At 60.0% G+C, this 10703-nt stretch overlaps 3 protein-coding genes across 3 annotated transcripts; all 3 read left to right on the forward strand.

The window, feature by feature from the left end:
• Window positions 1-1006: 1006 nt before the first annotated feature.
• Window positions 1007-2572, forward strand: DHFR-TS (dihydrofolate reductase-thymidylate synthase; the record flags this gene model as incomplete). Its single annotated transcript, XM_010705661.1, has 1 exon — window positions 1007-2572. One exon carries the CDS (start codon window positions 1007-1009, stop codon window positions 2570-2572), a length of 1566 nt encoding a protein of 521 aa, XP_010703963.1.
• Window positions 2573-4385: 1813 nt separating this feature from the next.
• Window positions 4386-5663, forward strand: PRMT7 (arginine N-methyltransferase, type III, putative; the record flags this gene model as incomplete). The annotated part of the gene is made up of 1 exon (XM_010705662.1): window positions 4386-5663. One exon carries the CDS (start codon window positions 4386-4388, stop codon window positions 5661-5663), a length of 1278 nt encoding a protein of 425 aa, XP_010703964.1.
• Window positions 5664-7750: 2087 nt separating this feature from the next.
• On the forward strand, window positions 7751-9001 carry LPMP_060840 (acyl-coenzyme a dehydrogenase, putative; the record flags this gene model as incomplete). Its single annotated transcript, XM_010705663.1, has 1 exon — window positions 7751-9001. One exon carries the CDS (start codon window positions 7751-7753, stop codon window positions 8999-9001), a length of 1251 nt encoding a protein of 416 aa, XP_010703965.1.
• Between the last annotated feature and the right edge of the window lie 1702 nt (window positions 9002-10703).

The raw sequence follows: 10703 nt of genomic DNA on the forward strand, positions 1-10703 counted from the left end.
TTACGCGAATGAGTGGTCCCCCCACCCCCATCAGCGCGGTATGCATGGAAATTTGTGCGTGAAGGATGACGTAGCACATCTGCTGATGCAAGTTGCCTGCATATGTCGGCGTGCGCACTTTCCCTGTGGCTGTCTCTCCGTCTGTTCCCCTATACCACCGCCCCCCCCCTTCCTCCTCATCGATCCCTGCCTCCTGTGTGCGTGTGTGCGTCTCTCTCGTTTCCTATCGCCCGCTTCGTGATGCTCTTCGATGAAGTGAGTCGATGCGCCACTACGCGAGTGCCCGTCTATGTGTTTGAGTGCTGTGCCAGTCCTCCTTTTAATTGCCCCTTCAATCGTTCGTGTCCCCCCCCCCCACACACACACGCGCGCGCGCGCAGGAAACGGCGTGAGGACGCCCTGCGAGATGCACCGAGACAAGACGCGCATTTTGCAGTTGTGCCATTTTTGTGTGGTGTGTGAGTGTCGGGCACGCATTCCGGGCCACGCGAGGAGGGGTCCGTCATCACCACTGCTGTGCGTGTGTGTGTGTGTGTGTGTGTGTGTGTGCGTGTGCGTGTGTGTTAGGTGGTGGTGGTGGGGTTACATGTGTGACAACGCCCACGCTGCTTGTTTCCCACATTGTCCACCCGCTCAGCTGCGGATGACGTTTCGTTGAAGCCTACGCCCAGCCTTGTCACCCTCTCCCTCTCTCTTTCTCCCTCCCGGTAACGCACCCCGCTTCAGTCACTCCGCCTCAGTCACTCCGCCTCAGTCACTCCCTGCATATCCCCCCCTTTCCTTTCCCTTCACACGTGTGCGCATGCATGCTTGAGAAACAGGAAAGGAATCCATAGACCACAGCCCCCCTCATTGCCCCCACCACCCCTATGGGCATCCGCACAGGCACGGAGGCCTATAGAAGGATACAGCACACACAGCCCTCCACTCTTGATAGATAAGGCAACCGCACTCCTCTTCCTCCCCCTCCACCTCCACCTCCGTTCTTCCCTGGGACCGGCAAACGATGTCCAGGGCAGCTGCGAGGTTTAAGATCCCGATGTCGGTGACGAAGGACTGCTTTGCCTTCCCCTCCCTTCGCTGCTTCTCCATCATTGTCGCCGTTGATGAGCAGCACGGCATCGGCGACGGAAAGACAATCCCGTGGCAGGTGCCGGAGGACATGGCGTTCTTCAAAGACCAAACCACGCTGCTACGCAACAAGAAACCGCCGACAGAGAAGAAGCGCAACGCCGTCGTGATGGGCCGCCAGACGTGGGAAAGCGTTCCGCTCAAGTACCGGCCACTCAAGGGTCGGCTGAACGTGGTGCTTTCCTCGAAGGCCACCGTGGACGAGCTTCTGGCGCCACTGCCGGAGGGAAAGCGGGCCGCAGCGGCGCAGGATCTGGTGGTGGTGAACGGCGGACTCGCCGAGGCGCTCCATCTCCTCGCACGGCCGCCGCACTGCAGCTCCATTGAAACAGCGTACTGCGTCGGTGGCGCGCAGGTTTACTCCGACGCCATGACGGCGCCGTGCGTTGAGAAGCTGCAGGAAGTGTACCTGACCCGCATCTACGCGACGGCGCCGGAGTGTACGCGCTTCTACCCGTTCCCGCCCACGAACGCCGCCGCCGCCGCGTGGGACCTGGCATGGACTCAGGGACGCCAGCGGAGCGAGACTGGCGGTGTCGAGTACGAGATCCGAAAATACGTGCCACACAACCACGAGGAGCGGCAGTACCTCGAACTGATTGACCGCATCATGAAGACTGGTATTGTGAAGGAGGACCGCACCGGAGTGGGCATTCTCAGCCTCTTCGGCGCGCAGATGCGCTTCTCCTTGCGAGACAACCGCCTGCCGCTGTTGACAACGAAGCGCGTTTTCTGGCGCGGCGTGTGCGAGGAGCTGCTGTGGTTCCTGCGCGGCGAAACAAACGCCCAGTTGCTGGCGGACAAGGACATTCACATCTGGGATGGTAACGGCTCGCGCGAGTTTCTCGACAGCCGCGGCTTGACGGCGAATAAGGAGATGGATCTCGGTCCTGTCTACGGATTCCAGTGGCGCCACTTCGGAGCACAGTACAAGGGGTTTGAGGCGAATTACGATGGCGAAGGGGTGGACCAGATCAAATCCATCGTGGAGACCATCAAGGTGAACCCAAACGACCGCCGCCTCCTGTTAACTGCCTGGAACCCATGCGCGCTGCACGAGATGGCGCTGCCGCCCTGTCACTTGCTTGCTCAGTTCTACGTGAACACGGACGCGAAGGAGCTGTCCTGCATGCTGTACCAGCGCTCGTGCGACATGGGGCTCGGCGTCCCCTTCAACATCGCCTCCTACGCGCTGCTCACCATCCTTATGGCAAAAGCCACGGGTCTGCGGCCTGGGGAACTCGTGCACACGCTCGGCGACGCCCATGTCTACCGCAACCACATCGATGCTCTGAAAGTGCAGCTCGAGCGAACCCCGAACGCCTTCCCGACCCTCGTGTTCAAGAGGGAACGGGAGTTCCTGGAGGACTACGAGTTGTCAGACATGGAGGTGATCGACTACGCGCCATACCCGCCTATTAAGATGGAGATGGCCGTATAGGGAGAGGAGGGTTGTGTGTGTGTGTGCGCGCTCGCTCTCTCTCTCGCAAGTGACTGCAGCTGATGCTCCTTCGATACTCCCTCTTCATGCCCCACCCAGGAGGGGAGGGACTGCCGTTTCGGCTTTGTTTTTTGATTGTTTGAGCTTCGCTTTATCGATACTTTCACTCCTCTCTTCTGATCGCTTCAGTGCGTCGCCGACTTCGTGGGCGCAGGTATGAGCGCATGACGGCCGCAGTGGTGGTGGTTGCGGGCTGTGAGAGAGCGATAGACAGTGAGAGGGACGAGGGGAGAGAGGGCATGCCGGTGATAGCTTCAACTGGCCTTGTTGCACGCACCGCGCAGCTTCGGCTACTTACAGGGGAGTGCTCTACGCTGCACCGACGCCCAGATGCCCCCCGCCCCCCACGCATGCCCAGGCAGCCGCCGCCCCGCTGACGCCACCACCACATTCTCCTTCTTCCTCCGATGGAGCTCATCTCCTTTGCCTCTTTCGTGCGTCTCTGGCGCGTTCTGTGTTTTTTTTTTTTAAGTTGGTTTGGTGCTTTCCCATTTTCAACTACCTCAGCCCCGCATCCCACGGGTGCCCTGCCTCACTCGTTCCCCCTTTTTCCCCTTCCCCTGCACGCGCGTCTCGTGAGGGGACTTGTGTGAGTAAACACCCGATACGTGCACAGAGAGAGTGAGAGTGAGAGAGGGAAGGCGCGGCAATTCTTCGTGCGATCTCCCTTTTCTTTCCGGGGGTTTGCCGTGCCATGGCCCTCGGTGGGTGACGGCAGAACAGGCACAACGCGCGCGCGTATGTAGGTATGCATGCATGTGTGTGCGGCATGGAGGTAGACGTGCTCGATAGTGTCTGACAGAGCATGGACAATCCAGCGAGCGAAGAGCCAGTGCAGGACGCGCTCGCATGCATGAGAAGAGTAGCATGACTCAATAGACCGACAGCGTAACGTGCGCCTCCTTCGCCCCTCCTCGCTCTTGCTCTCGTCAGCTCGTGCTGCTCTCGTGAAGGACCAGTGTGGAGCACGCGGCGACGGAAGGCACACACATGCATACACACGCACACAGACGTAGAAGGCGGGCGAGAAGGGTGGGTGGGGAGAGTACGCCTCGGAGGGGGCGGTCAGCACATCGAAGAGAGATAAAAAACAGAACGTTTGTGGCAGACATGATGGGGCACGATTTACCTCCAGTACACACGCATGTGGGTGTGTGGCTGTGCTTATCTACGCGTTTGTAAAGGTCACTGCAGCGATGGACAATCGTCTCACCGCTCTCTCGTCCTCTACCTTCCGCCTCTCTCCATCTACACGTGCCCCATCATGGACCCCTTCTTGGTGCTTCCTCCTCCTCTTCTTCCCTTTACTGCGTTCCTCTGATGACCTCACCCCATTCCTCACTTGAGGCTTCGCGACACTCATAGTGATCGTAAAACTGCTCACTCTACTGCACCACCGCCGTGTCCCGCGTCTCCCTTCTTCCTTCCCCTTCCATGGGCTCTGCGTGTTCATCGTTGTGGCGCTCTACGCTTCTCTCTCATTACACACGTTTTCTTTGCTCCTCGCGCCTCTTCAGCTCCACCACGTCGTCGTCTTCACGACTCTTCTGAGCGGGCGCTCGCCTAGTCCAGGGCCCACGACGCACTTGTGAAGGCTGTACGCGCGTTCCCACGCTTGGACAGCGCCGCTTCACTCACAACCGCCCACCGCCCGCCCGCGCACCGCGCCCGTCGGGGTTTTCTCATCACTGTCACCCCTCCTACCCAGTCGTCTAACAACTCCTTCCGTTGCCCGCCGGCACGCGCACGCGTTATGCCATCCAAGCAGACTTCCGCTGGGGGGCCCAAGAAGAAGCAGGCCATACCCACGGCGAGTGGAAGCGCACACGCACATCCGCAGGCAGCCATCGGCTTCCTACCGCCAGGTGCGAAGTACCCGTCCGAGGCTTCCCCGAACCACTGCAAGCATCAGAAGTCCAACTCTTCCTCCCAGGGGAAGCCGAAACACCACAACCGCACTAAGGACTTTGACTACCGCTTCGAGCAGCACATCTTCGTGCCACCACGGCTGCGTCGAGTTCCAGCGGTGCTCGTCGAGGCCGTAAACGACTTTCACTATGCAATGATGAATGACTTGCCTCGAAACAAGTTCTACTACAACTTGCTGAAGAAGCACATCGTGCCTGGTGAGTCGGGCGTGCTCGAAATCGGCGCCGGCTCGGGTCTGCTGTCGATGATGGCGGCGAAGCTAGAGGCGAAGTGGGTCGTGGCGGTGGAAGGGTCGTCAGAGATGGCGGCGCTGGCGCGGTCGAACATTGCTGAGAACGGGCTGGAGGGAAAGATTAAGGTGCTGAACCTGCTCAGCACAGAGCTCACCCCAAGTGATTTGCCGGAGCCACCGAGCATCCTCGTCTCTGAAATCTTTGGTACACTGCTGCTGGGCGAGAGCGCGCTGGACTACATAACTGATGCCCGCCATCGCCTACTTCGACCGACAACGAAGATACTGCCACAGCACGGCGTTCAGTACGCTGTGCCCATCGAGTGCGAGACACTGAGTCAAATCTGCGCTGTCTCCAGCTGGAACGGCATCGACCTCTCGCACGTCATGGCCCTGCAGGACACGACAAGCGTCGTCTTCACCAAGCAGTACGGCTTCCGCATGTGCTCCGTTCCATTCTGCCGCCTCGCCGACCCGATCCCGCTACTGACGATCGACTTTGCCGAGACAAGGCGCAATTCCTTTAAGAAGGTGTTTCCGGTGGAGGTGACGGCGACGACAAGCGGCACGGCGCATGCGTGGCTCTTCTACTGGATCTCCACCGACGGCGAGGAGGTGATGTCGACAGCACCCGAGGATACCGTGAACAACTTCTCACGCGATATGCAGTGGGGCCAAGCGCTGCAGCTTATTGATGCCGGCTCGACTGCACGCATGCCCACCGCGCTGTCGATGTCCTCGGGCGAGTCCTATAAGTTCGAGTGTGCACTGTCAAGCGACCGCGTTGTCATGAGTCTCAGGTACATAGGTGGCGGTACTGCCACCGCACCGTCAAAGGTGGACACCGAGGCGGAGAGCGAGCCACAGTAAGCGGGGTCAGTAGCGCACCGGCGTTCCTGGACCAACGGTGGCAGTTAAAGTATAGGCGCGCTCTCTCCAGCATGAGTTCACGCTCGGCGCGTAAGCGTTTAATCCCCCCCTCCTCCGCCCCCACCCACCCGCAAGGGGCGCGCACACGGGCATGCCTGCGGCGTTGCTGTATCGCTAAGAGTACTGCAGTGCCAGCCCCATTAGCGTGTGGGAAAAGAAAAGCGAGCCAAACTCAAGAAGGGCAGTGAGTGAGTGAGGGGGAGGGGGAGACATTGGGGGGGGGGGGAGAGACAGCGGCGGAGCCGGCGAGTATGCACCCACAGGCTTTAGCAGCATTTCTCCTTAACTACACCTTTACCCTTCCTCAATGCGTTGCCACAACCCCCCACCCCGGACATTATGTTCTTGAGAATGACTGTGTCGGGGGGTACATTTTCTGCTCGCTCGCTTGTCGTTCTGGGAAGGCGGAAGAGGAGCCGCGTAACATCAACGGGCTCACAACCTCTTCCGTGTGTGGGGATCTGCACTTGTGTGTCACGCCTCCACTCACCTGCCTCTCTGTGTGCCTCTCTTCTCGTCTCTGTCTTTATGCGCGTCGTTATGTCTGTGGTGCGCCGCATCAGCCTCAACTTACATCGTTGCCGTGCCTCACTCTTCCCCTCCCCTCTTCTCTTCCTCTTCCTCTTCCTCTCTAGCGACAAGAGGGGAGTCTTTGCGTGGTTGCATGTGCGCTCTCGGGTCGTTACGCAGAACGTCCCACGCGCATATGCTCAACAATTTGGATTCACCAGTGCATTAGCTTCGATGCCTCTGCGTGACGGCGGCTTGACGTGCCTGCATGACACACAGTCGGCCTCCCCCCGTGCTCCTTCACTCCCGCCTCGCCCTATGCCGCTGCATTCGCGCCTGCACATGGGTGAATGAGTGAGCCGGAGAGAGGGTGTGTGTGTGTGTCCACAGTGGACATCATTCGTGTGAGCTACTCACGCGCCTGTCGGTCTCTCTCTCTTTCGATCCTCGTCTCAGCACATACAGCAAGGATACCCACTCTCCCGCCTGCAGACACACACACACACACGCACCCCACTTGCGATTTCGCCTGTGATGCTGTTGAAATCTTCTCCCTGTTTGCAGGCGAGTGATGCGCTGCTGCTCTCATCCCGCACGTCTTAGTTGGCGCCTTTCGTTTTACGTCTTCAGCATTACGTGCGTGACGTGATGTGCCCCTCCCTCCCCCCTCCCTCGCTCATTAGCGCTCTTCTCTTCCCTTCTTTTCCTAGCGTGAGTGTGTATGTTTCTCTTTCTCCCCCTGCTCGCACCCACCCCACCCCACCCCTCCCCTCTCTTCGTTCCTCTACCCATTTTGTGGAGTGTGCGTGCGCATACCGGCGCAAGTGCGGAGGAGGCACTTCACGCGCACAGCGACATGCATCATCGCCTCCACTCTCCTGCTTCCTGTGCCCCTTTACGCTCTCTTCTTCCGCCCTGGCTCCGCACTGCGTCGTTGAAGGACCCCACAAAGACAACCGAGCGAAGTCTCCGCCCGCATATGCTCCTGGGCCTGTATCACCCATAACACAAATGAATTTCTACACTCGTTGAGTCGTGCAGGAGCGCACACCTCCCCCACTCTCTCTGTCTCTCTCTGCGGAGAGTGGATAAAGGTGCGCACGACACCACCTCTTATCCACCCTACATGCACACAACGCTGCCATCACGGATCCCGCCTACCTTCTCTCAACTCCGGGCTCCACCCTTCCAACATCTCTGAGGGTTCAGCTGCTCCGCGACTTTGTGCGTCTGTATGAGTCTGAGCACACAGAGACGCGGTGGCCGCCCATCTACTCCTCCACCCTCTTTCCACCTCCCTCATCTTCGAAAGCAGCACACAACCCCTTTCTCTCTCTCTCTCGCGCCCAGAAGTGTTCTTAGACCTACCCGTAAGCTCCTTCGCCGCTCTTCTGCTCTCCACCCGTGAAGCTGCTCAGCACATCTCCCCTCCCTCTCCCCGCCCCCATCGCCGCCTCTCTCCCCCGTTCTGTCGCTCAGCTGCCACTTGCCGTGCTCGCGCCTCGGCTGCCCGAAACATGCGCTCCACTGCGAAGGCGATGGTGGCGCTGTGCGGGACGCCGCTGCGCATGGCGGGGTCGGCGGCCACGGGTGTGTTCTTCGGCGCGTCGATGCCCGCGGCGCAGTCCGCGACCGGCCTCTCGTTCGGCCTCACGGAGCAGCAGCTGCAGTACCAGGAGACGGCGCGCAGCTTCGCCAAGGATAAGATGATCCCGGTGGCGGCGGAGTACGACCGGTCGATGAAGTATCCCCACGAGGTGTACAAGCAGGCGTGGGAGCTTGGCTTGACGAACATGCACATCCCTGAGAAGTACGGCGGGCTCGGCGCCAGCGTGATGGACGGATTGATTGTGCAGGAGGAGCTGGCCTACGCGTGCACGGGCATGGCGACTGCGTTCGATGGCAACAACCTCGCCGAGGCCCCGCTCCTGATCGCCGGCACGGACGCGCAGAAGAAGAAGTACCTTGGCCGTATGGTGGAGGAGCCGCTGCTGGCTGCGTACTGCGTGACGGAGCCGACGGGCGGGTCGGACGTGGCTGGGCTGAAGACGACCGCGAGGAAGGAGGGTGACCGGTGGGTGATCAACGGCTCGAAGATGTGGATCACGAACGGCGGCGTGGCGAGCTGGTACTTTGTGCTGGCGCGCAGCGAGGGCGGCTACACCGGCTTCATCGTGGACGCCAACGCGCCTGGCGTGACGCGCGGGGAGAAGGAGGTGATGCTTGGCCAGCGCTGCAGCGACACACGCGGCATCACGTTCGAGAACGTGGTGGTGCCGGAGGAGAACGTGGTGGGCGAGCCCGGCAAGGGCTTCCAGGTTGCCATGAGGGTGTTCGACTTCACACGCTCCTCAGTGGCCATCTCCGCCGTCGGGCTGTCCCGCCGCGCCACGGACGAGGCGACGAGGTACGCTCGCGAGCGCGTGACGATGGGCAAGCCGATTGCGCAGCATCAGGCCGTCGCGTTCATGCTGGCAGAGATGGCGGCTGGCGTGGAGGCGTGCCGGCTCATGACGTACCGTGCTGGCTGGGATACGGACCAGGGCCGCCGCAACACATACTACGCTTCGTGCGCCAAGATGATGGCGGCCAACCTTGCGGAGAAGTGCGCGGCAAACGCGGTGCAGATCTTTGGCGGCAACGGCTACAACACCGGCTACCCGGTGGAGAAGCTGTACCGCGACTGCAAGATCTTCTCCATCTACGAGGGCACGACGCAGATTCAGCACACGATCGTCAGTCGCTACGTGACGGGCATGCGCTGCTGAGCGCAGCGAGCCACGGGTGCGCCGTCAAGCGTTCCGGCAGCGCGCAGCCGTGCGGCTTCATAATACCTCTGGAGCGTCTGCACGTGTTGCTCCCGTGTGGTGGACTCGTTTGAAGTGTACTGCGCACCTCTCTGGGTTGTCGATGCTGAGTGGAAGCTGAGGTGTGTTGCTTGCTGTACTTGAGAGCATACCGAGCGCGGGAGACGGAGGGCTCGGGCTAGCGTGGGTGCTTCTGCCACGTGGCTGGCACTGATATGAACGGTGTTCCAACTGTCATCGTTTCCACCGTCGTCAGCCGGCACGCCTGCGCCTCCCGTAAAGCGAAAGTGGTGTTTCTGCCGGAACAGTGCTGCCCCCCGCCCTCTGAGTGGTTCACACACCGGTCAGTAGTCTGTTACACGTTTGACTGTCAGTGCCTGCTCTGCTGCGTGCTACTGTATATATATAAATGACCAAATCTGCTCTCCAACGCATGGGTCTGCGGTGCGCGCGGGAAAGTGGAGGGAGAGAAGCGAGAAGTGTGCATGGGTGGCGGAGATACAGCGGGTGTTTGTGTGTGTGTGTGTGGGCCAAGGAGGTGTATCGAAGAGGGAGAGAGGGGAATATCAGCCCTGTGTGTTTCTCGCCGTTCTTCCAGCCATGCATCCCCTTCTCTTTCTGCCCTTGCCGCTTTCGCGTCCCTCGTTGATGGCTATGCCGGCGCCTCTGCGCTTCGCTTGCTTTTATAGCCGCCTTTCGGTGCTCCCCTCTTTCGGTTGCCTGGGCGTACGCGTGCGTGTCCTGTTGGAAGTGCACACGCCCACGTATGTGCGTGGCATTTCGGCGTCCTTCGCCTTTGCTTTAGCCATGAAAAGGGCTCCTCTTTCGCTTTGTACTGCATACCGTGGGCTGCAACACGGGTGTCTGTCTCTGTGTGTGTGTCTCAGCATTGCTCAGCTCATGAGGTGTGGTGCTGCCCAGGCCCACGCCGCCCCCCTCCCCCCCTCCACCCACGTGAGCGTATCAAACTATACATCTGTGCCCACTCATTCGTGCAACGCGTGTGGTAGCGCTTTCTTCCCGTGCTGCTTTCTTTTTTTTTTTTTCACGTCGTGACTCGCCTTTACTGACTCGCTTGCGTGCTCGATCACTGACACGTCTTCGCCATTCTTCTTCCCTTCCTCCTCCTGCTCTTGCCACACACACACATTCAAACTTATCTTGTGCTGGCCGAGTAGATGGCGCCGCTTGTTTCGTTATCTGGGCGCGCAGGGAGCGAAGTGTACTGCAGTGACACGACTGCCTGAGGGCCACGCATACGCGTGTGCGCGAGAGGAGCGGACAAGGGGAAAAAAGCGGCACGGTCTGGGGAACATTAATGATTCGGCGTGTATCGTCTTCTCGTGCCCACCACTGCGGCTCTCTCCCTGTTACTCTTAGGGTCAGGTGCGCCTTGGGCAGTGAATGCTGAAGACGAACTCCCACTCTCGCCCTCTTTCTCAGCCAGCAAGTGTGGGTGCGCCAGCCTCTGTGAAAGACACAATTTCTCTTGTTTTGTGTTCGCGCTTCTCACGCTGCTCCTGTGCGCCGCTCCCCCGGACCTTCACGGTGCGACGTGATGGAGGAGGGTGGCGGGTAGGGGTGCGACCGATCGAGTTTTCGCCTTGGCCCTCCCTTGCCCAGAGGAGGTGCGATGCTTGTTCTCTCTTTCAGGGTAACTCCT

Source organism: Leishmania panamensis (assembly GCF_000755165.1).
Source record: "Leishmania panamensis strain MHOM/PA/94/PSC-1 chromosome 6 sequence".
NCBI lineage: Eukaryota > Euglenozoa > Kinetoplastea > Trypanosomatida > Trypanosomatidae > Leishmania > Leishmania panamensis.